The 26,712-nt window shown below is 34.4% G+C and overlaps 1 protein-coding gene across 4 annotated transcripts in view; it reads left to right on the top strand.

Annotated features, from left to right (window-relative positions):
• LOC118186223 (glutamate receptor U1-like) overlaps window positions 1-26,712 on the top strand; it is a 79,933-nt gene that overhangs the window by 3,792 nt on the left and 49,429 nt on the right. For 2 of the 4 annotated variants that reach the window (XM_035356301.2, XM_035356298.2), the window contains exon 2: window positions 26,117-26,165. In XM_035356301.2, the coding sequence (XP_035212192.1) occupies window positions 26,133-26,165 (33 nt within the window). In that variant the 5' untranslated portion in view covers window positions 26,117-26,132. Of the gene's footprint in view, window positions 1-18,030; window positions 18,128-21,615; window positions 21,721-26,116; window positions 26,166-26,712 lie in introns of those variants that run through there. The other 2 variants (XM_035356300.2, XM_035356299.2) reach the window with 2 other exon arrangements.

Below are 26,712 nucleotides of genomic sequence, written 5' to 3'. Positions count from 1 at the left end.
CTTCTCGAGAGGACTTTTGGACATGCCTACTCAGGGATTCAAACCCTGGCCCTTCAGCAGGCAGCCAACGACGCTAACCACTATACCGTTTCGAACGGCTCTTTGCTGCAATTAAAGAGAAGAGGAATGTGACCCAAGAATCTGTTATAGAAGAGATGAAAGCCCTTTAAGAATTGAAAGCGGTCAAAGGAAACGTGGGAGGGGCCGTCAAGTCAGTTTAAGAAAAGATTGAAGCAGGTCAAGAGGAAATGAAAAGAGAAATTACTACCAAAATCTAAAATAAATTCGAAGCAATGGAAGGCGCAATAGACACGGTTGAAAATAAATTTGGAAAAATAGTGGTTTCTGCTGCCAGACAGCGAATAGAAGAAAGAGTTTCGACTGCCGGGAACAACAAATCAGAGATTGAGTTTTAGCTCTCGAACAACACATCAATGACAGAGTTTCTGCTGCTGCCACCAAAGAAGTTGACAGCTTAAAGAAATCTATACTGATAGCAGGAAATAATTCTGATAGCTGTAAATTATTTGTTAGTTCTGGATTCTCTCTAAAGCTGTTCACGTAAAATGGAAATACCTCCTGGAAAATGTTCAGGACTCATATCTCTTGAGTGACTTGTCAGTGACAAATGCAAAGGGATCGGATTCCGTAACTAAGGCCTTTAGCCATTTCTCTGAGAGCACACGCAACGGATATCCTTCAAACTCTGCACGGAAACAGAAATTAGACTTCAGAACTCTGTCTGATTCGTTGGAGCTGAGCTTTGGGGAGAAGTGTTTAAAAGACTATAGCTGACCTCCGTGGAACTCTTGCTAGCGGAAAGCCATGAACAGTCCAGAAGCTCGCCAAAGATGTTGAAAGGCTGTCTCATCTCGTCTTTCCGGTCTTCTCAACAGAAACAAGAACAGTCCTGTCCCTGCAATATTTCATTGATGGCGTCCGGTATACCGAGATACAATAAGAGCTGCGAATGGCGGATGTCAATGATTTAAAGAACACCTTAGTGTATGCCATGAAATTCGAGGCAATCTAGCAAGCAACTCGTACAGACCAGCACACAATCAGAGCTGGCAGAAAATTCCTGCTCTGCAAACATCATGAGTCGTTGAACTGGCTATTAAATTTCAAGAATTCTGAAGGCCAGATAGCAAGATGGACACAGGGACTCCAGGAATATGACATAAATGTGCGTGACACTAAAGGAGCATCATATGGAAACGCCGACGTCCTGTCTAGAAGACCATGCCAGAAAGATAAAGGTATTATTCCAGGATCGAAGCGAAATACGAGCTGGTTTGGTCCCTCCATGGGAATGGGTCACATGGTGTTGAAGTTGTATCTTGGCGTGCGATTGGATTAACTCTGCATCATTTCAAACCGTGCCTGGAGACCTTGAATGCACTCCTCAGACGATGAAGGCGCATCTAGAGGGCGTCCAAGCAACTGATCACAAGGCAGACGAAGAAAATCTGAGATGGGGAATAGCCAAGCAGTCTCGGTAAGCGATAATCCAGCTCGTATTTCGCTTCGATCCAAATAGCGCTCCTACATTGGAAGGTAACACCTTACCTCGGCTGCGTTTCTTTTGTCCTTTCCGGCTCGCATAAACATCGCAAGATTGCCATCATTTCTGCTTAGATCTTGTCTTACTCCAGTAGAACTCTATGCAAAATCTTCATTATTCGGAAATGGCTTTCGTTGGACTGCTGCATAATTCTTTACGCTGCATAATTTTTCGTTGGACTGCTGCATAATTCTTCAAATAAGAAGTTTATCTGGCAGGAGATTTCGACCTAAATCCTATGACAAAACAGTTTTAGTCTCACTGGGACTCATTCCTCATTTGAAACGGCGCTTTATACCAGCGTTTTGAATAGGATTAATAAAAGTATTCGGATGGCAGTGGGTACTTCCAAGATCTCAGATTTTGGGCTTACGTAAAGAATTATGCAGCAGTCCAACGAAAGCCACTTCCGAATAATGAAGATTTTGCATAGAGTTCGAGAGTTCTACTGGAGTAAGACAAGATCTAAGCAGAAATGATGGAAATCTTGCGATGTTTATGCGAGCCGGAAAGGACAAAAGAAACGCAGCCGAGGTAAGGTGCTACCTTCCAATGTAGGAGCGCTATTTGGACGCAAAGTCTCTGATATCCTGAGGCCTTTACCACGATCTGGTAATCTTACTGGTTTATTGTTTACCGAAACAGCTTGGCTATTCCCCACCTCAGATTTTCTTCGTCTGCCTTGTGATCAGTTGCTTGGACGCTCTCTAGATGAGCCTTCATCGTCTGAGAAGTGCATTCAAGGTCTCCAGGCACGGTTTGAAATGATGCAGAGTTTATCACAAGAGGGAAAGCTTGGCGACGGAGAAGATGAAGACTCGATACGAGATGAAAGCTATAAGACATCGATTCAACGAAAGGGATCAGGTGTGGTTATGGAATCCGATTCGGTGAAAAAGACTTTTTCCCAAACTACAGTCGTCCTGGACTGTCCTTACTCTGTCTTAAACTGGCCGAATGACGTGGTAGTTTGGATCCGTAAATCATGAAGTTGTAAGCCTAACGTTGTTCATTACGACAGACTAGCCACAGTACGTATTCCCCATAGTGTAAATAAATCAAATAGTTGACTAAGACCATGGTTCTATGTGTATATTAATTCGTAAATTCATGCATTCAATTATATTGATTTAATATTTGATTTGTTGTATGTTATTTAATGAAAATGTTGTTTTAGTATTGCATTGATTTTCCTTATTTGTAAGTGTGGCTTTCTGTCCAGATGATTGTACTGCCCGGAAAGTGGAATCCTTGGGAAGGAGACAAAGTTATGGAATTTGTATATATGTTTATATAAATAATTTTAGTGAAATTCTACCTAACATTATAGTATCTATTGCATAATGTAACATGAAAGACCTCAAGAATGAAGTTGCGGATGGAAAAATAAGCTTAGAGGGATAGATCCATTTAAAATTGGGGAAAATGTCTATCTCGAGGATTTGATGAGATATTGCCAATCTGGAGATGGTTTTGGCGACTAATTTTTGTCGGCAAGGAATCGCCAAAAGTGGGCAATTTGGTGATCATTTTATTCTGGTACCTGTACAATCGTAATTGGTTTTGTAATTGAAAAAAATGTAATTCATTCCTAGGTGTAATTGTAGCGGTATCTGATTCTTACATGTAACTTTAATAATATATGAGTTACAGTAATTTCGAGAAATGGAAGGTACTACTGATTTCTCGGCGACTGGAGGAAATGTGTATAAGACTGGAGAAAGCATCAGCTCTCGAATTTTAGTTCAGATTTGACTTCGGTACTCAGAGACCTCAGCGTGAGCTTCGCTCATTTGATGTGCTTTGCATTATGCTACATTTACGTTTATAGTAGTTTGAAGGGGTAACTACTTATTTTGCTCTGTTTTATTGGAAGAGATGTTCGAATACTTTATGGAAAGTTCCAGAACTGTAAAGTGTTTCTTTTGAAAAATTTTAGCGTGCTGCCATCAGTTCCATGTGCATTCAATCCATTACGAACCTGTGCGCAGGCAATAATATTAAAATAAAAGATTAAGTATAACCTACACTACTTTTGAGGATATCTTAAATGCTAGATAAAAGAAACAGAAACTTTTTATCGAAGTAAAATCATGAAATATTTTAAACACGCCGTGTTAGTACAATGAAAGAAAATATGTCGCTTCCAAATTCGTCTAGTCTGGTGTAGATATTACTCATATGCTTTGCCATAATCAAATAAATCAAACAGTAATATTAGTGGCGACGCTGCGGTCTGGTTAAAGCCTTAATCTAAGACTAAGTATTTAATTATTAAATAGTATAATTTAAAACCAAACAGACTATATTTAAGAACAGATAAAGAAATACAATATTGTTTTATTTAATCAAATAGTATGTTTAATGCTTTGCGTTTAATCTAGACTTCGAGCTAAAAAAATCTGATATGTATACCACATGACTTCCTTGTACGAAATATTAGATTATATGCATTTTTTCCTGCTGTTCATTTCAACTTATTTCCTCGAATTTCATTACAGATATATTTCTCATTCAATTAATTCGGTTTTCACTTCGCAAGGTAAAAAAAGTACATAAAAACTAAAAATATCTATATTAAAATTTTAAACATATAGAAAAATATAAAACATCAAATAAAGTTAAAACGATTTAAAAATTATTTAACAATTAAAATTGCAGTTTCTACTCAAAAACAAGTAATTCGGCCAGGGGGAAAGAAGGCAGATTTTTAACTTTTGGGCCCACGCGGGAAAAAGACACTGAAGGCCTAGAAACTGACTTAATTTGTTGTGGACGCTATGTTGAGTCAATATATGGGATAATTTGATAACTTAAATGATGATTCCAGAATGGATTAAGCATAATTTAATTCGCAATAACAAAAGAAGATGTTAATTTGATGTTGCGAAGCTTAGTTTCTCTAGATTGGTAGCAAATCCACTATTCTGCAAAGTTTCAAATGTAAAAATAACGGCTGCTATGGTAAAAAAAATCTGATGTGTACACCACATGACTTCCTTGTACCGAATATTAAATTATACGCGTTTTTCCTGCATTTCATTTAAACTTATTGAACTGAATTAAATCTACTTCGTCGATAGCGCATGAAATACAATAGAATAAATGCACTCTTTAAAATGCAATGTATTTATTTACTATAGCAACACTCTGGCGCGACAGTTGCTTAACAGCGTTAAATCCCATTCATTTTATAGTTCAGAATGCAGAAAAATTATATCATTTTAAGAATTACCTAATCGTTGCCACATGTTCTATTCAAACATTATAATAAATCTAAAACGATATATAAAATAAATTAAACAAATAAAAAAGAAAGAGTTTTTCATAGAGGATTCAGCGCCGCTTACCTAATGCGTATGCGCTACTCCTAAACATTTTCCTCTGTCTAAGATAGATTATTGATAATATTATTTGCTGCTAATACGGAATATTTATTTCCTCGAATTTCGTTAGAGATATATTTCCCCTTCAATTAATTCAGTTCTAACTTCGTGGCAAGCATAATGCATAAAAACTCGAAATATATTCATTAAAAATTGTTATAGAAAGTTATAGAAAAACATAAAACACCAAGTACAGATAAAACAATTAAAAAAACATTTTTTTTACAGTTAAAAATTAGTTTCTACGCAAAAACAAGCAATTCGGCCAGCAGGTAAGAAAGCAGATTTTTCGGTGCACAAAACTAAAAGTTTCCTTTTGGTCACACTCCGGCAAAAAGACACTGAAGGTGCAGAAGCGGAATTCACTGTTCTAAGTTTCAAATGTAAACAAATATGGCTGCTAAAGTAAAACAAATTATGTTTACCCGCACTTAAGCAACTTTAAATTGTTGAATTCTACAAATATTGCATGCAGATTAACTAAAGGCATAAAAACCTTAAACGGAAGAGACGAACAACATAATTCAATCATTTTTAAAGCAAAAAAAGCCCAATTTAGCAAGATATAAGAATAAAAAACTGAGCTCACTGAGCCGAGGTATATATATTTATTTATACACTTTTAGTTAGGCCGCCTGCAACCAAAAAGTGAGGTGCACATCTACAGGTTATAGCAGTCCTATATACAAAATTTCAATGTTCTGCGGCTACTCGTTTTTGAGTTATGCGAGATAGATTCATACATACGTACGCACAGACGCCATGAAAAAAATCTCTTCTGAAACCATTTTAAATCAGTTTTATAATTCCTTTTGGGGAAAAAGAGTCTTTTATACTGTCCTTACATACAGATGTTATGGAAAAACATCGTTAAATTGCATTCGATACCGGTCAAAATGTATATTTTCGTTGAAATACGGTACCGGGATTTTTCGCGATTACAACACTTCCTTTACTTCGCACAAGCAAGTAAAATTACAGTTACATATGGGATTGCGCAGTAGATGGATCTGTGCATTTAGTATTTGATGTAGCATCTATTGATAGTAATAAATGATAGTAATTATTGATGCTTCACTAACACCAGATACAAGTGATTTTACGTATCCGTAGTGCTGATGCCATTACATAAGTTGAAACCAACTTAAATGTAAAATTCGTAGTTTTGTAACCGTTAATGCATCAAATTTGGCAAAAATTAGAGAAGGCTTTTCAGGTTATACCTTGTGAATACTCAGCAGATATTTTTTATAATTGGCCAAACATTTGAATATATCAAGGTTATTGATGTCGCATAATATTTTCGAAGCCACTAGCTTGACCGTGACAAATTTAAGGAACTTAAGACACTGTTTAGATGTGACACCCGAAATACATTGAATCTTACTATCTGTCTATCACAAAAACAACTCACGACAGAATGTCTTTAATTGTCTGCAGCCGTAGAAATGAGCTCTAATCCATTTTCTTAGAGGCATCTTGAAAAAAAAAAAAAAAAAAAAAAAAAATGCAAAGTTGCTGCCTTGGAGCGCATTATGACTAATTAGAGATATACAATTTTTGATTTTTGCTTTAAGTAAAATACTCATTATAACATCGTTTTATTATTTCCGTAGCCATCATTAACCAAAACCAGAATAGGAATAAAACTTTCATATAGCTGACTCTTTCTTGAAACGTTATAACACCAAAGTATAAGACCTGTTACTAAATTACTGCCTCCGGTTAGACATACTGGTCAGACTATTTCTCGTATAATCGAGCCAATTTTCATTATGATTGTCATGCACATATTCTATGCTACCGACCAAACCTGCCGGAAGAACAGACTTATAGCTGAAAGCCAACGACTTATAGCTGAAAGGAGAGAGGAGAAAATCTGGCAACGAGAAGAAGCGTGCTTGATGCGAGAAGAACGGCATGCTCGTGTGAAAGAAACAGTTTATCTGAAAGAAGAGGAAAAAGTATCTGGCAACGGGAAGAAGAAACGTGCTTGATGCGAGAAGGACGGCATGCTCGTGAAAAAAAAAAAAAAAAAATTGAAAATTAGTTTGGCTGTATTCCGAGAGTAAAGTTAGCTTTTTTTTTTTTTTTTTTTTTTTTTTTTTTTTGTTAAGAGCTGAGAGATTCAATGTATTACTTTTACGTTTGATGTAAATGTGAATAAAAGCAATACTTTGTGAAGTTAAACTGTATTTACAAAATTAAAATATAACTCATGTTATTGTTAAACCTGCATAAGTGTCCCAGTTTATTTCCTGCAAATAGAGTTGACTAATAACATTCATAAGTGGATAGAAACGAACAGACAAAGATGAATTGATCAAAAGACCGATGTATGACAATGATTGTATGAAAAAAATCTCTTAATGTGGCACTCAAGCAAAATACAAAACAATGTGTACTTAATTTAAAGCCAGTTTTGATTACTTTAGATAAAATCTTGAAGGATAATTACCTCTTTGCTGAAGATGTTAAATTTGGAAAGATCTCGAAACGGCTTGAAAAATTTTGAAAAATCATAGAGAAAGTTATTTAAATTGCAATATGAATAAGTACTATGATTAACACATTTTTAGCATATATTTAATCACCGAAATTTAGAGCTGAAGCGTTACGAACAATTGAAAAGCATCAGACTTTGGAATTAGTGAGAGAACTGCTTTGTTCAGCATTACATTGAAATTTAAAATTCCTGCTCCAATTTTCCTCAGAACCCGTTTTGAAAATGAGAGAGACGAGTCAGTGAAACTCACTCTGAGTGGTGAAAATAAACAAATTTTGTGAGAGAATGTACAGAATGAACAGACCTGGATACCACTGAAATGTTAAGCAGAGCACGAGTAGCATCAGCTAGAATTTAAAGAAAGCTTTTTACTTTTGTAAAGGTACAAAACAGATTGAAGAATCTTCACAAGATTTAAAAACGCAAAAAACGTTTTTTAAAGCATTGCGTGCAACTGGCAGTAACGCAGATACAGATCCCCTCACATAAATGCTAATTTAGTTTCGAAAAAATTATAGTACAAAAAATTCCAAATAGGTATTTGTAGTTCCAAACTACCTCTTCTCTATTTCACAGGCGTAACGATGCCTTTTCGTCCACCGCCTTTCTTTCAGGATATGTTATGATCATTACGAAACCGCTGGTTATTTTTAAACACGTGTTGTTCACACTATGCTTCTCACGAAACAGTTTTCTCACATTTTTACGTAATTTGTTGTTCGTAAAACAAATTTCGATAATGCAACAACATAGTTCCGGGAAAACTACCACTTTGACGTGAGTTTTTAGGAATATTACTACTCAGTTTGCTGCGCCGATTAAGCTACTCATTACACAAATCAGTGTTGTGGATGGCAGCTTTTAAAGATTCTTGTGCTTGTCATGAAAGTGCGGGTAATTTAAAATCCTACTAGCGGTTATCATTTTTTGGGAGCGAAAGGCATTATATACAGTGTCATAAACTCTTTTGAGAAAGTAATACAGATTCCGGATATAAGTGCTTTCCACGTGACTATGTTTATTCTGATTGTTTATTTGTATTTATCTTAAAGGTTTTACTACAAATGCGTTTTTTACTTCCTTGTGTAAAGGAAATGTTGTAATCGCGAAAATTTCCGGGAATTATATTTCAACGAAAATGTCCATTTTGACCTCTATCGAATGCATTTTAGCGATGGTTTTTTTGTGACATCTGTACATAAGGACAGAATAAAGGATTCTTTTTCCCAAAACGGGTTTCAAAAAGGATTTAAAATGGATTCAGAAGATATTTTTTTTCGTGACGTCTCTTCGTATGTATGTATGTACTATCTCACATAACTCAAAATCGAGCAGCCTCAAAATGTTAAAATTTTGTATCTAGGACTCTTAGAACATGTAGTTGTGCACCTCCCTTTTTGGTTGCAATCAGCCCCACCAAAAGTATACCCGCTATGTTACTTGGCTCTGTGAGCTCAGATTTTTTTTTTATTTTTACATAATGGCAAATTATGCATTTTTGCTTTAAAAATGACTGGATTATGTTATTATTATCTTCCAATTAAGGTTTTTATGCCTTTAGATACTTTGTATACAATAGTTGTAGAATTATCAACAACGTAAAAGGTATTTAATTGCGTCTAAAACTAATTTCTTACCATAGCAGCCATATTTGTTTACATTTGAAACTTAGCAGAATAGTAAATTAAGCCAGTTTCTGCACCTTCAGTGTCTTTTTGGCGAGTCGGACCAAAGGTAAACTTTCAGTTTTGTGCACCGAAAAATGTGCCTTCTTGTCCGCTGGCCGAATTGCTTGTTTTTGAGTAGAAACTGTAATTTTAATTGTAAAATTTTTTTAATTGTTTTAACTGCTGACAAGAACTATTTTAACTGCTATTTTAGATTTTTCAATTTTTATTTAATAGATATTTTATGTATTGTTGTCTTGCCGCGATGTGAGAACTGAATTACTTGAATGAGAATGAAATTCGGGGAAATAAGTTTAAATGCAAAGCAGCAAAAAATGCGTATAATTTAATATTCCGTTCAAGGAAGTCATGTGGTGCGTGCCCACATCAGATTTTTTTGTTAGAATGTAATGTGCATTTAAATTTATATTTAATTAATTAAAGTGAGTCCAAATTTCAGTTACTAATGCCAAAATACTGCGGTGCTAGTTTAGAACAATAGATGCAGTTCTTTAACATATTATTACTTTACTATTTAATGTGACTGATTTAAGTAAAACTTTCATTTAATTCACGATTTATCTTATTAAAAATATTAACAAATTTTTTAACCTAATTCATTTTTTAAACATGTAATTAAATCATGATATATCCAATCAAAAACATTAATTTTTTTATAAAATTGCATTATATATATTTCATTTTTTAAATATACAGAAGTTATGTAACGTTTCAATGTTAGTTTAAATGTATATTCATCTAATACATGAATAGAATAATATTTCGCTATTCTACTTAGGCCATCTCTATTGATAATCTCTGCTCATGAAACGTATTAAATTTTAAAAGAGCCCTTTTAGAGAATATTAAAATCAGAAAGCTTAATTTTAATATTTTTTATTGAATTTATGATGGTAGTTAATAAATTCATAGTTCATTTATATTATCTCTAATAATTATTGTATTACCTTACACGCAAAATGGATATCCTTTTTCTTAGCAGCAAAGGCACTTTTAGTCTCGAAAGTCACTTTTGCTTCGTATTACATCTGTGTCTGATATCCGCATGTTTTACTTTTAAAGAAATTAAATACAAAAGAATCTGTAAGTTTGTAGGTATGAGTGATCCTAGCAGAGTAGAGAAACTGCGGCTCCTAGAGCCTAATTCTGAGTACATACAGACCTCCTCCCGATCATGTGCAACTTTAAACATGTGCAACTTTATTTTAAAGGCCGAATGAATTGAATTTTGAATTTTTTATGCCATATTTTGTAATCTTTTAACGAATTTTTGATTAACAAGCTAAATGATTTGAAAACGAGCAGTGGTAGTAGTGTTCGAAATAAAACATTTTTATCTCTAGCGCAGTAGACTCTTGCCATTCGGGAAAGTGTATGGTCTTCATCTTTAGTAAACAAACTCAGCTGTTTGAAAGCAATGTGTTCCTACAGCGGGAAGTAAAATGCTTATATCTTCCACGTGCCAGTATGTTGCCATTCAGTAAAACCTAAGATCACTTAATTTTCAAATTTAATGTTACTGAGTAACAGACTAGCGATTGAAAAGCAATAAACGCAGAATATTTTTTTAGCTTTTTAATATGATTTGTTTAAATAAAAACTCATTAAAATCATGAGATATCTAATGAGAAATATAAAATCTTTTTAATGAAATGACAAGCTAGCTGGATCCACTGAAATCATTACTTTTTTTTTTTTTTTTTTTTTTTGTGATAACTATTTTAGGCGGATGGCCGCAAAAACGGCTTGTTTATAAAGAAATAATATAGCTAATATAAAATTCTCTACGGCAGTCCCGAAAACTCAATAGAATTTAAAATAATGCTGTTTTACAATATATTTCGATTTTGCTGTTGAACTTTATGTGGCATGTGGGAAAAGCTTGATATTCAATAAACAAAGTTAAAAACACAAGAAGTTTATAATAAAAAAGATTAAAAAAATTGTGTAAGGCATCTTATTATAAGAAAACTGAACACTCATAGCATGAATTGAGAAAGCACTGAAAAATAAAAAATAGAAAATGTATTCCAATACTTAACACAGTATTGAGAATTCTAAACATATGATGTTTTTTAAATGCAATTTTGTATTAAGTTTTATGTGGCATAAGGGCGAGGAAAGTGATGATTAATAATAATAATTTGACAAAAATATGCTTTGTTAGCAGGCGTGAATCCAAGAGAAGATAGATAAACTGTAGCCTCAATGGCAGCATGACAAATTTTAACAAACCCTCTGGTGCAACGTTTAAAATCTGAGTCCTTCGAGATTTTTTTAATCACGATTTTTTTTTACAGCCATCTGCTGATTCATCATCATAATAATCGAGCATCATCATAATAAATAAATATCAACATTTTTTACTGATGCTCTTCTAAATGAGGAACAAAGAGATTGTACTGACATTTGCACTTTTTTACTGCATCTTTTATACTTTTATATATAAAGGTGTATCCACGAAATAAGAAAGTAAGCAAAGAAAATTTTCATAGACATGCAATCAATCATAATTTAGAGGAACAGTTAATTTTTCTTCTTTACATGATACTTAATCGAAATTAAGGAAAGTAAGTGAAATGTTATGTGCTTATACATTTCTCTAAATCTGTTATTATGTGAACTATTTAACTCATTGGAACACTGAAATTATATGTTCAACGATCATCGTAAATAATCTTCATCAACACTATCATCAGTTCTTAAAATATAGTGTTTAATTCATTATAAAGAGGTCTATTGGTTAACTTGAAATATTTAATGCTTATCTTTTTTTCATCAATGAAATTCCGCCTTAGTAATTTACTAATGTAAATGTTTATGTTAAATAATAATTAAATTAAAGTAAACATTAGAGCTCATGTTACATATATATCTTTTTAAAAATGTTTAGTAAATAAGGTGAAATCACGTACATAAAAAATAGCCTATTCATTAGCTGCATATTTAGTAAATACAGGTTGCTCTATTTCAGGAGCTTGGTTTTGATATTATTTTTGAAGTAGTTTTCTTATTTCGGCGTAGTTACAATATTTCGGCAAAATTATGAGTTCAACTGTTGACTTGCATATCTATATCGTATTTAATCCATAAATAGACCATATTCCTTAAAATTTACAGTTTATGACTTTATTCCAATTTTTGTAGAATATTTAGCATTTATGAAAAACATAACTTTTCAGTGTAAAGGATACATGTTTTAAAAAGATGAACCTAAATTTTTAATATGACGTAATTCACCACTGGTAATCTAGATCTCTTATTTACTGATTTGATAGTCGTTAGTATTGTTACGAATTTGGTATTTAAAAAGCTAATGTTAGTTTAATTATAAATTAAATGGTTTTATTTCTCGCGCAGTGCAGCGCGTGACGAATATTAAAAGAAAGCTAAGCCGGAAAATTGAAAATACAAGAGCGCGTGCATTAAATAAATAAATATCTCTTTTTGATTTCGAGAAAGTACTGGAAAATTCTAGCGCGTGATTGTAAAATCTTATAAAAGGAGGAAAACATCTCAGTTTGTAGTAGTTGCTTAGTTTGTTGTTGTTTAGAAAATTGCTGTTGTTGATTATAGCGAATTCGCGGATTAGCGTTCTTTAGCTGTTATGAATTACGTTCTATTGTACATTTGAGTAGTTAAAAGATAACTACTGTGAGATATTGTAATACTGCATGATAATTTGAGAAAATTTAAGCATTTTTGTTGCGATAATAATAAATTTTTGTTCATTTTTCATCGGATTTGTGCATTCATTTCATAACGAACCTGTACGTACGCAACAATTTTTGGTGTCAGAAGTGGGATTTGAATGCCAATAACAAGAGCGATGGAAGAGCAATTAAGGCATTTAATATCAGCCTTTGCCTCATTTAAAGAAGAAATGAAATTGGGCCAGGAATCCGTTAAGGAAGAAATGAAATTGGGCCAGGAATCCGTTAAGGACGAAATGAAATTGGGCCAGGAATCCGTTAAGGACGAAATGAAAGCCGTTCAAGCTGGTCAAGAAGAAATGAAAAGAGAAATTACCTGCATAATAGAAAATAAATTTGAAGCTATGGAAGGCAGAATTGACACAGTTGAAAATAAAGTTGGACAAATTGAAGAAAAAGTTTCTTCTGTAAAAGATCAAATTGAAGAAAGAGTTTCTTCGGTGAAAGTAGAAATAGAAGAAAGAGTTTCTTCTGTAAAAGAACATATAGAAGGAAGAGTTTGTGCCGTCCAACACCAAATCGAACAACAAATTGATGATAGGGTTTCTGCAGTAGCCAAAGAAGTGGATATTTTAAAGAAATTCGTAGCGACGGCAGGGAACAATAGTGATGGTTTTAAATTTTTACCCATGCCTGCTCGTCCCTCTCTGAAGTTATGCACTTATGATGGGAAGACCTCCTGGCAAGTGTATAAAACACAATTTTCTATAGTGGCGGATGCGAATGGATGGGATTCTCAAGCTAAGGCCTGTCATCTTGCCGCTTCTTTGAGAGCAGACGCAGCGAATATCCTGCAGACTCTTCCCGAAAACCAGAGACTAGACTTTGAAGCTCTATCCGGCGCATTGGAGCTGCGCTTTGGAGAGAAGTGTTTAAAAGACTACAGCAGGCTTCAACTAAAATCCCGTCAGCAGAAGCCCACCGAAACACTTCAGGAGCTCGCCACGGATGTTGAAAGGCTGTCCCACCTCGCCTTTACGGAGTGCCCGAGAGAAACGAGGGAAATCCTGTCGCTGCAATATTTCATCGATGGCATCCGGGACCCTGAAATACAGAAATCACTGCGAGTGGCGGATGTTAAAGATTTGAAAAGCGCTCTGTTGTACGCCATGAAGTTCGAGGCAGTCCAGGAAGCAACTAATAGAGATCGCTACCCAGTTAGAGCTGTGCGAGTCCATGAGCCAGTGGATCAACTGATGGCTCGTTTAGATGATTTAGCCAGACAAGTGGACGCTTTGATACGGAGTAGGAGCGAGAAGAAAGTGGCTCTAAGGTGTTGGAGATGTGGTAGTGAAGGTCACCTAAGACGGAATTGCAGAACACCCCAGGGGACGGAATATAAAGCAGATGATTTTACCAGACAAGTCAGTGGCTTGAGACGGAACAGAAGTGGAAAGAAAGTAGCTCTAAAGTGCTGGAACTGCGGAGTTGAAGGCCACATACGAAGAAACTGCAGAACACCCCGAGGTACGGAAAATAAGACCATTTCCCAGCAACGAAGCAGTAAACAAATTAGTGACCATATCGAGGAACGGAGGTTGCCAGATAATGAAAAACCTTGTTTTAAAGCGCTTAAAATTTATACAGTGAGTGGCAACAGTAACGGACTGTCCATTAATGGGAATATCGATGGAGTTCCTTGCAATATGATCATTGACACAGGAGCTAATGTTACCATCATTAGGAAAGATTTAGCTGAACAGTTTAAAGATAAACTTATTTGGACGCCATCCTGTGTTACCCTTCAGACTGCGTCTTGTGACAAGATCGACATAACTGGTAAGTTAAACGTAAACATCACGTTTGGAAGTGCCGCCTACCATCACACGGCATATGTGGCGGATATTACAGATCCATGCATACTCGGATTGGACTTTTTAAGGAAATACAATTTTTCCTTAGATTTCAAAAACAATAAGCTGCTTTCAGCATCTGATGGCATGACTATTCATCCTCAAAAGGGATCCTCGCCTGGAAATGTCGACGCCTTGTCCGAAAGATCCAGCTCGGGAAGCTGCCGAAATCATACCAGGGTCGAAAAGAAACGCAAGACTACCAGCTATTCTCCATCCCAGGAGCTCTTCGTCTGCCTTGTGACCGCCTGTTTAGTCGCCTGGATGCGCCTTCATCGCCTGAGGAACACATCCAAGACGCCCAGGCCCGGTTTGAGGGGATGCACCGTTCCGCACGAAAGCGAGTCAACTTGGCGACGGAGAAAATGAAGACCAGATGCGACACAAGAGCTACTAGACATAGATCCAACAAAGGAGACAAGGTGTGGTTGTGGAACCCGATTCAACGAAAAGGACTGAGTCCTAAATTGCAGTCACCTTCGGATGGTCCATATACAGTGCTGAACACGAATGACGTCGTGGTTCGGATCCGTGAGTCTTCGAACTCTTACGACAGGTTAGCTCATTACTATGGCATAGTACGTAATGTAAATAATTGTAAATAGTATCAGACCATGGTCCTTTTTGTTTTTAAATGTGTATTTGATTCGATTTGTATTTAGTATTTGATTTGCATTTAGTATTTGATTTGTATTTAGTATTTGTTTTGTATTTAGTATTTGATAGCATTTGATTTGTTTAAGTTAGTTATTGCATTTATTGTTCATGTTGTTTGATATTGTAATGTAATGTTTATGCCACAGTTGTAAGTTTAGCTTCCTGTCCAGGGATTGTACTGCCCGGGACGTGCAGTCCTTGGGAAGGGGGCAGTGTTACGAATTTGGTATTTAAAAAGCTAATGTTAGTTTAATTATAAATTAAATGGTTTTATTTCTCGCGCAGTGCAGCACGTGACGAATATTAAAAGAAAGCTAAGCCGGAAAATTGAAAATACAAGAGCGCGTGCATTAAATAAATAAATATCTCTTTTTGATTTCGAGAAAGTACTGGAAAATTCTAGCGCGTGATTTTAAAATCTTATAAAAGGAGGAAAACATCTCAGTTTGTAGTAGTTGCTTAGTTTGTTGTTGTTTAGAAAACTGCTGTTGTTGATTATAGCGAATTCGCGGATTAGCGTTCTTTAGCTGTTATGAATTACGTTCTATTGTACATTTGAGTAGTTAAAAGATAACTACTGTGAGATATTGTAATACTGCATGATAATTTGAGAAGATTTAAGCATTTTTGTTGTGATAATAATAAATTTTTGTTCATTTTTCATCGGATTTGTGCATTCATTTCATAACGAACCCGTACGTACGCAACAGTATTGAAGCTCATTCATGTAGAACCAGAATAAAATTTGCAGATAATATACCACTGGTAATCTAGATCTCTTAGTTACTGATTTAATGGTCATTAGTATTGAAGCTCATTCATGTAGAACCATAATTAAAATTTACAGATAATATACAATGATTTTTATTAACTCAAATAATTATTGAAAATGTGAAATGCTGCTAGAATTCTATTGCAATGTCTGTCTGTAACTGCCTATAAGGAGTTACAGACAGACATTGGAGAGTTTTGAATCATGTTCCTCTTGAAACCAGATCGCTAATTACAAAACAGTTACAGCTGAGAAACTTAATTAAAAATGTATTTAAATTAGTTGATACTAAGAGAATCCTTCATTTTCTTATGATTTACCTAATTAAGGTTACGGTTTCATAACTTAAAATACATTGACTAATATTATTACAATCTTCCATTAGACACCACTGGTTGCATTTTGGCCACTGGAATTTACAAACCTTTATAGGACATATGTACTATTCATGTTACTTCGTATATACTTATCTTCAAATTCCCATTTATACATGGACTTTCGTTCGTATTAAGTTTATGAACTCCTGGACTTCTTTTAAGGAACTAAAGACACTTTGTTTCAATATTATATTTATTTAGAGTTTTTCTAATTCTCTATGACTATATAAAAATTTACTAACTATTTATAATTAATTCTAGGCAATATATGTCAAAATTATAAGTTGCATCCTGATTTCATTGGTTTAATTTTATTTGCATATGTTTGAAAAGTTTCTTTTGATGTCTACATTCTGACATTTTTAACTTCATTTATCTGTTTAATTTTTCAACTGTATCTCTACACATCTCAAAATTGTATTACCGTTATAATTGTTTATATGTTTCTCTGTACACATTATCTAATCTAAAACACTATATCATTATTCATGTATAAACTTATGTAAAATATTCTCAATAAATGCCCGCTGACCTCTAAGTCACCTCTTTGGCTTGTTTTAGCAGATAGTAGATGGTATCCATTAATGGAGCATCCATTGCCGAAAGCTGTAATGATGGTGCGGCTGCTCCATTTATGATCCTCTGCCTTCTGTAATAAATACATTAGTAATCTGGAACCATAACATATCTGCACTATCAAAAAAAATTATTGCAAAATGATTGTCTGAAGCCTTTTATAAATTAAATCAAGGCATTCAGATACTCGAAAATATGGATCAAAACATAGATCATTTCACAAAAGCTGAAAAACAAATTCGAGAACTAGACCAATTTTATTACGAAATATAAGAGTTAAAAAGAAAAAACATACATTCATTAATGAATAACTAAATAAACTAGTCCCAATTCCACTGAACAATAAAAATAATTAACAATTTTCACTTGTTTTGTTTAACTAAAGACGTCATTTACGTCTTCTTGTTAATAAAAACTTATTTAGAGGAATAGTGTGTGTTAATTTTATAAAATACATACGTATGCAATGCATTTCTGCATGAATACAAATAAATTGTTTATAAATGTTATGTTAATTTTTACATCCTTAATTCCATTTTATTCTAAAGTAATTCCTTTATTATTAAAGATATCAAGAATAAAACATATCCCTGACTTAAAATCAGAAACGACGTATGATAGGACCTCTAAATCGCCACTTGTCGGAAGTTACGTATTACGTGTACATTGTTACGTAATGCCGTCAATAAACTTCGGAAGATATCCACGATACAGTTTTATGAATAACTTTATTGAATGAACACGACACTTTTAATGTATTAATATTTTAATGACGCGAGTTTTATGTAGCCTTTTTTTGTGGATGGCATCAGTTTTCGGCGTTGCCATTCACGTTCTGATCTGTGTTTGCTTAGTGATAGAAGTGTTCTATGAATTTAATGTTGATATGAATTGATTTGAGTTATATATTGTATTTGTGTTCTGCTTATTGAATAATATCCTAGTTCCTGCTTTACTTCAAAGAAAACTATGAAAATGCTGATGTCGAGTATTAATAAAAGTGTTTATTCGTCAAGAAGCATGTGCAGAATTCAAGTAGATAAGATTTTTTCTTTTTCTATAAATATTGAAATTGTAAACAGATATTCTAATAGGAGACTCACTGTGTCTAATTATTATTAAGGTATATTAAGAATACGTATATTAAGAACCTGTGCAGAACAACCGCTGACGGGTAGTCTCGGCGTAGTTCTGATATTTTTTGGTATTTTCGTTACAAGTGGCGTCCGCGACAGGACGCAGTGAGGTTTTTGTTAGAATTATTTTGTTGAATGGTATTTTGTGAAGTAAAGCTGGTTTCATTGATCGTTTTATTATGAATCCTTTAACTGCAAAACGCGGAGGATTGCTTTCTTCCTTTACCAAGACTGTTAATGTTTCGAAAAGCGAAATTGGTAAGGATGATTTTCACCAGGTATAATTAAAGATAAATTTACAAAGTTGCATATGTTACAGAAAGATATTGAGGAATTTAACGAGCAGATTTTGAATTCTATAATTTCGACTGATGTAATGCCTGAAAAAGTTAACGATGAAATGGAAAGCTGGGATATTTATAAGAATGAATTTATTACCATTTCTCGCTTAGTTAGTGAGAAGTTAAGTGTCTTAGAACAGATAAATTTAGAAACTAGGTCGCAAGGTAGTATTTCTAGTAATTCACCTGGTAATACTAGATCATTAAAGCTCCCGAAAATAGAGCTTAAGAAGTTCAATGGAGAATTATTCAACTGGCTTCGACAGTTCGAAAAAATACACGAGGACCCTGATTTGCACGAAAGTGACAAATTTCAGTATCTTGTGCAAAGCATGAAACAAGGTACGCGCGCTAGAGATTTTATTGATAGTTACCCAATGTCTGCGAAAAATTATTCAAAAGCTATTAGTGCTCTTAAGGAACGTTTTAGGAATCATGATTTATTAATTGAGGTACACGTGAGAGAGCTCGTAAAGTTGATTGTAACGAATGTTAAGACAAGCAGTAGTGAAAAATTACCATTGCCGCAATTATTTGATAAGATTGAAGCACAACTAAGAGCTCTCGAATCCTTAGATATAAAAACGGAAAGCAATGCTTGTTGGTTATATCCCATGGTAGAATCATGCCTCTCGGAGGAAGTCCTCAGAGCCTGGCAAAGAAGCCCGCTTTTTGGAGAAGTCAGAATATTTCTCTCCTAACTAATAATTTGATGAAATTTTTAAGATGCGAAATGGAAGGGGAGGAAAGACTTAAGTTAGTGCGGAGTGGATTTGAAATTTTTGGGCAAAAAGACAAGTATTGCAATAAAGCGAAACAGTTAACGAATGTCCCTACGGCGGCAGGTTTCCTTGCGACGAAAGATAATAACTATTTTTGCGATAAACTACATGATAGTAAGGACTGATTCGAAGCACGCTCTCTGTCATTAGATGAGAAAAAAAATAAAATTAGGCTTAAGAGGTGTTGCCCAAAGTGCCTTTCTCCTGGACATGTTGCTAAGTCGTGTAAACAGTTTGTATGTTGTGGTAAGTGTGGTAAGGCTCACACAATTTCTCTCTGCCCGAATCTGCAGATACAGAAAACGCAGGAAAAGGCAACAGAGCCAGACACCATTCAGGCAACTACAGCGGGACAGATGTGTTCCACGGAGGTAGCTCTCATGACAATTAAAGTCAATGTGTTAGGAAAATCAGGCACGAGAGAAGTACGAGCGCTTCTCGAGTGCGGATTGCAAAAATCATACATTTTGAAGTCTATGGTACAGGAATTAGGTCTAATTGCCATTGCCGAGGAAACTGTAGCTCACACGCTTTTTGGAAGGGTTAAAATTGAACCGAACGTACATAAAAAGTATCGAATCAAGCTACGCTCTCTCAATCCTTATATGAGAAAAGAAATGTAATTTGTGTTTTTGGATCAGGAAGCTATATGTGGAAATATAGCACGCGTACCTAAGGGCCCTATTTTAAAAGAAGTGTAAAAAGATCTGGCTTTCAGACATAGGAACAGGTTGTCCGAAGATAGAGATGCTAATAGGTAGTGACATTTACGGTACAATTCTTACACGAAAAGTAAAACAGCTCGATGGAGGTTTGACTGCAATTGACACTACATTAGGATGGACTGTTTGTGGTCGACTTAAGGATCATTCCGAACCACAAAGTAGTGGTATATATACTCTGAATGTTAAGTCTGACGTTTCGTGACCTAAACGTATCCGATCTTTCGAACTTAGAGACAATAGGAATTTCAGATTCCAGCAGTAATTCTACAAAGAACGTGGAAGAAGATATTTACAGTTTTTAGGCTCCTTATGTAAAAATGAAGAGAGGAGGTACTGTGTTGGTCTACCCTGGTTAGAACATAACATAGATTTACCATCCAACCGCGATATTGCGGAAAAAAGGCTTCTCAGCACAACACAAAAACTTAAATCTTTGAATATATTTGAAGAGTAGGATAAGGTTTTTAGAGAATGGCTTGCTGAAGGCGTGATAGAGGAAGTTCTGGTGTGCGATCTTAAATCTAAAGGACATTATCTGACGCATCATCCTGTTATTAAACCGGATAGTCTTACCACCAAGGTACGGCCGGTATTTGACGCATCATGTAAATCTAAACGAGCACCTTCTCTTAATGACTGTTTGGTAAAGGGACCGAATTTGATCGTTAACATACATCTCCAACGATGCAGATTAGTTGAGGCCTCTAACACCATCCAACTTTCTCCAAGATGTAAAAGAGATTGGAACGGCTGATCTTGATCATTTGGATAGGAACAAACTAGTAAAGGGAGAACGTTATTGCCAAAGAACTGCGTGAACAATTTCAGAGGACGATTCCGGAAATAGGTCAGTTGGTGTAAAAAGCTGGCACATCTGACAAAATTTTCAAAGTTTGAGAAGTGGTCCTTGTTGGTTCTGAAAACCAAAAGAGATTTAATTGGCCACTTTAAGTGATTGAAGAACTGTATCCAGGGTGAGACGGCCATGTGAGAGTCATCAAAGTCAAAACTCCACTTGGTCATCTTGTTCGTCCAGTCCAAAACATTTACCCTCTAGAAGTTAATTCTTCTGAGGATCCCATTATACCAGATCAACATACTACTAATGACCCACCAGCAACATCACAGAATGACATTCCAATTCAGAAGGATGTTTCAGCAGCTCCTCCGACCTAAAGAAGCGGCAGAGTAATCAAGATACCTAAGAGACTGGGCTATTGAACTTTCGAACTTTGTTAATTTACCTCGAAGGTGGCAAATCAAGGTGCGAGGATGTTACGCAATGCCGTCAATAAACTTCGGAAGATATCCACGAGACAGTTTTATGAATAACTTTATTGAATGAACACGAGACTTTTAATGTATTAATATTTTAATGACGCGAGTTTTATGTATCCTTTTTTTTTTGTGGATGGCATCAGTTTTCGGCGTTGCCATGCACGTTCTGATCTGTGTTTGCTTAGTGATAGAAGTGTTCTATGGATTTAATGTTGATATGAATTGAATTGAGTTATATATTGTATGTGTGTTCTGTTTATTGAATAATATCCTAGTTCCTGCTTTACTTCAAAGAAAACTATGAAAATGCTGATGTTGAGTATTAATAAAAATGTTTATTCGTCAAGAAGCATGTACAGAATTCAAGTAGATAAGATTTATTTCTTTTTCTATAAATATTGAAATTGTAAACAGATATTCTAATAGGAGACTCACTGTGTCTAATTATTATTATTAAGATTTATATACGTATATTAAGAACCTGTGCAGAACAACCGTTGACGGGTAGTCTCGGCGTAGTTCTGATATTTTTTTAGTATTTTCTTTACATACATTATGTCCAAAACATTCATTTAATTTTTTGAGTTAAAAAATAGAAAATCCCGAGTTAGATCTAAATTAAATTCAAAATGACGTTATTTGAAGAACGTATTCTTTGTAGATCTAAAATTATACGAGTAACGGTAACGATTCTACGATATAACACTAACGAGAGCTTTGCGTTTTCTATCGTTGACATTTTCCAAACGCCAAAATATATAATTTGCTGGTCATTTCATTTGTTATTGTTTTTCGTGTTCGATGTGGAATAATTATGAGGTATCACGTGAAACGAAATTCCTATTACGATAAGTACAATCGCAAAGGGACCTCCTTTAAGCACTACAGTTGTTTTTTGCCTTATCGTTTTGTCTACTAATTGCAAGTTTACAATTTGAAATTCCTACTTATTTGTCTCTGAAGGATATAATGTTCTTTTCAGTTATGTCAATGGAAATCGATGATAGTTTGCACACATGATAGAAATGTTTAAAAATTAGACCACTTTGTTTACCTGTCGGTAGCACCGCATTATTTCAAAGAGATGTGTAACAGATTAACTAACATGAATTATGGAAATAATGACTGAGGTAGAGGCTAACGATGATAAATTTAGTAATACAAAAACAGTGCGCTGTTAATGACTTTTTTATTTTACTTAACAATTTCATGGACAATAAATCTGCGGAAAAGTATTTGTTTGAAAATATCCTCCAAATATTTCCCCTCGTTGTGGGCAGCAATGCTCATTAAGGAAAATTAGGGGAATTTCAGGGCGAAGTTTAAGAGATTTATCTTCTTTTCCTCCCCCAAAAGTAGTTTTGTTCCCCTTTTCAAATCGATGATTCAACTGTAATTTCATTCTCACACAATAATAATCATCCATTGCATGGATCTAAAAACAGAGTACTAAATGGAGAATTTTTTTAATTAATACAGAAGTGCTAAATATAATTAAATCAGACATAGAACTATCCACACCTTTTAGGATCCAAGTCGATTTTACACTCCTCTCGATATTGCCCGCAAAGAAGAGCTATCTGTTATAATTAGACATACATAACATTTGCAGATATGAAATCAAACGTTATTTTTGTAAAACAGCATATCTTGGCTCCTGGAGACTACGAAAAAGAAGCTCACTAGTTGCAGCTCTCTGATTATAGACTTTTGAGAATGATTTCATACATGCTCAACAACACTGCAGTTAGACTAGCATGGTAGCCAGTCTAATCGAAATACTATATTCTCAATGTAAAGGTATTCAGTCACTAAAGCAGCTCAATGACGTCAAGCGGGAACAAAGCGTCTGGACCCATAGGACACGTACTCAGCCCTTACAAATTTGTGTACATATCTCTGGGCTGTTACAGAACCTCTATCACAGATATGAAGCTTGGTAGGGTTGGTTTCATCATTCTTCCCAACTAAGAAGTTTAGAACGTGAAATGTTTCATGCATATGAAACGAAAGGTTGCATGATTTGTGGTCTTTCTAAGTGAAACTCATGTCCAGTGTTACTGTTTAAACTAAATCAAGATACATCTGTACCTCCTGAAATCCTTGCTGCAGTAACGGCAAAAATAAGGTTACATCCCATTTCAGGCTTTCCCAGGTGATGCTTTTTTAAAAATTGTGCAATTTCAGTCTTTTTTGATAGGATAGGTAAGAACAATTCTTCAGTCTTTTCTTTCAGGGTCAACGTCAAATCCAAAAACGCAGTTGAAGGTAACCTGACTGTGAAATATGTATTACGCAATCTCAAAATGGCGCGTTAGCTTTAAAGCTTAGTTCAGGCACTGCTTAAGGAACCATTAATGACATTACTGAATACACCTAATACATTAAACAAGATATTTTTAGAATTTGATTACAGTTCACTATTATTATTACCTTGAAATAGGATCATGTTGATTTGTAATGAATAATCTCTGCTAAAATATTTTGAGAATTTTACGTCTTGAAAATTGAAAACTGAAACCGAAAATTGATTCAGTTAAAGCGAAAAATGAAAACTTTTGAAGATTTGGTAATATTAAATCGGTATTAAAAATACAGTGTTCCAAAGAATCGTGAAAATTGTCAATAGTATTATTATCATAATTTTTAGTAAAGCAGATTCCTTATTTTACAGATTCTTAAAAATGGGACTTTAATTCGCTAATGTCCTCCTTTTCCAGTATCTTCCTACCAAACATAATGAAAGCCTAAATATAGAAAGCCTGAAATTGTGTTGTTTTTGATGTTCTCCTCCAGAACACCTGCAGAAAAGCTGAGGGAAAAAAAAGGACTGAAGTGACAGTATTTTTATTGCCATCTCCGTAGAGCCTAAACTAAGAAAGCTCGAAATGGAACTTCGCGAACAAAATAGCCCCTTAATCACTGTATTCTAGAAGACACGGAATGCAGACTGCCATGGTATTCACACTTAAAGACCATGCTCATGAAGCCTTCAATAAGCAGTAGATCTGCTCACTCAAGTGCCAATAGTTGAGACAGGTCTCAGTTTGGAAGTGATCTTTTGTGCCAACGACGGCAAATAATAGTCTTTAGATGCTACCTTCACCCTCGGACAGTCTTGATAATTCAGATTAAATTTCCTTGCTTACGGCAACGGACTCAGTTTCTTGAAATCACATTTTGAAGAATGTTTAGCTTTCTGGAGACATCTGACTGTGTTTAATCAGCTTCAAGCCTGGTGACCAGTCATCGACTTTCAAATACACATTTAAAGCGTCACTTGATAATTTTCTGGCGTCCGCTTTGTTTTCATAATCTGATCCAAAATGTCTGCCCAACAGTAAGTTCATTTTCCATAATAATTACAACCGATGTAATTTTAAACAGCTTTGTGCAGTAAACATCATTTTTGCGTTTATTTTTTAATTATAATCATAAATTATATAGTGTTGAGTGGAAGTCTTTTTGGGCACATAATAATAGATTACTGATTATAAATACACATGCAATACATTTATAGTACTACACTGTAGTCAACTATGTTATAAATTTAGGTAGCTCATTTACAAGATAAACAGATTGTTTGTCAACGTCTACATAAATACTGTTCTAGAATTTACGAAATAAAAGTTAGGAAAATCAAGAAGACGCTTGACTTCAGCTAATACTAACATCCGAAAATGGCTGTAGAATTTTTAAATATCTCTGATATAGTGCAATTAGTACTGCAGTTTTATGATTTACTTCTGTTTTTGCTTACATTTCTCTCGCTGCCATTGATGTTCTGCGTAATGCCATCAATGTTCTATGTGCATGTATCTTTCCGTAATCCTAACCAGAAATAAAATTAGTTGCTTAAGCATTTAAGCTGAGGTTTTTGGATATTGAGAGAGAGTGTTTATGGTATTGAGCACTAATTACTGAAGTTAGTTACTAAAAGTTCTAGCAATTGTAATTAACTCAGCTTTGAGTCTGTCGCCGCCGATACTTTAATTTGAGGCTCCAGTAAATTATTCCCCCACCTTCTTAGTATTTAATTACGTAATCTTCGATTGCGGATCAACGTTCAATGTGAATTGACTGTTCTCATTTTAATTTGCATTTCTAGAAACTGTGGTTGTTGTAACACAAATTCATGCCTTTACGTTCAAATTTCTGGTTAAATAAGAAAAATGTTTTATAACCTTAATAAAACTCTGTCGTTTTATCTCAGATATAATAACTCTCATCCCGTCTGTTAGCGTTACAGGACTAAAGTAGCAGTGCTATACCAAGTATAACCTAACAGACTATATTTTTATATCTTAAATATTTTAATTACATTATATTCAGAACTTCCAAGCATAGCTTTACTATTGCTGCTGCAACACCTCTTATTCAATAAAACTAAATGAGTTACTATGCAATATCATGACTGGAACGAAGAGACATTATACGCAAATTAGTTCCTGGTAAAATTCCTAACGCTATAGAAAATTTTATTTCAAAAGATACTTTCTAAAATCTTTTAAATGAAAATAATTTCCTTTAGAAGAATATCAAAGGATGGCTTCTTAAAAGAGTATTAGAAAAACTTTCATACGTCAACTTAAAATTCTTTAAACTGATTCTCTTATTTTGTGCAAAATATTGTTTTTTAATATTGCGTGGAAATTATATATTTCTAAATTAATTCTCATTGATAATGACTGATCAAAAACAATTTTCTGTTTGTTTCTGACTGTATAAAGCCAAAAATTTATATATTTTTATTATTTTACAGGAGGAGGTATCGTTAAATGGAAAGGCACTTTAAAGTAGCTGTTGGAGAGGTTTGCTAGTTTTTTTTCTCATTGATTCATTCTCACTCTAAATTTTTCTCACTGATTTCTGAAAAGGAAAGGAAGACTGCACAATTATTAATTAAGATATAGACACAATTTTGTAAGTGCATTTAATTTAGGGAAGCTACCCATGATGGTAGATGAATATATTTCCAGACACTGGTGGCTTTAAATATTCAGTGTTTTTTTAAATATTCCTTAGAAAATTAAATAGCACCATGAGAGTGGGATGAGTTAAGAAACCTAAAATGGACTCTAAACACATACATATACGCTGAATTCTTTCTGATGATATCATATGGAGCTATTTAAGAATAGGAATTAGATTTTCTGCAACAGTCAGCTTAATTATTTTAAAAGTAACAGTATTTAATTCTCATGTCACTTAGTAATCAATACACATGAATATTTAATAAAAATTGTCGTTTGAAAAATTATTGTTACACATGCTCAAATTATTGTTTTTGCAAATACCGACGTTATATAGAACTATTGAATCAACAATAATGATTCCAATAATTTAAGCAATTTAAAT

The sequence above is a fragment of the Stegodyphus dumicola genome, chromosome 7, assembly GCF_044657685.1.
Source record: "Stegodyphus dumicola isolate Sdum_Otavi_A_Nest chromosome 7, ASM4465768v1".
NCBI lineage: Eukaryota > Metazoa > Arthropoda > Arachnida > Araneae > Eresidae > Stegodyphus > Stegodyphus dumicola.
The sequence above is the reverse complement of the archived record's forward strand: the minus strand, read 5'-3'. Positions and strand labels throughout refer to the sequence as shown.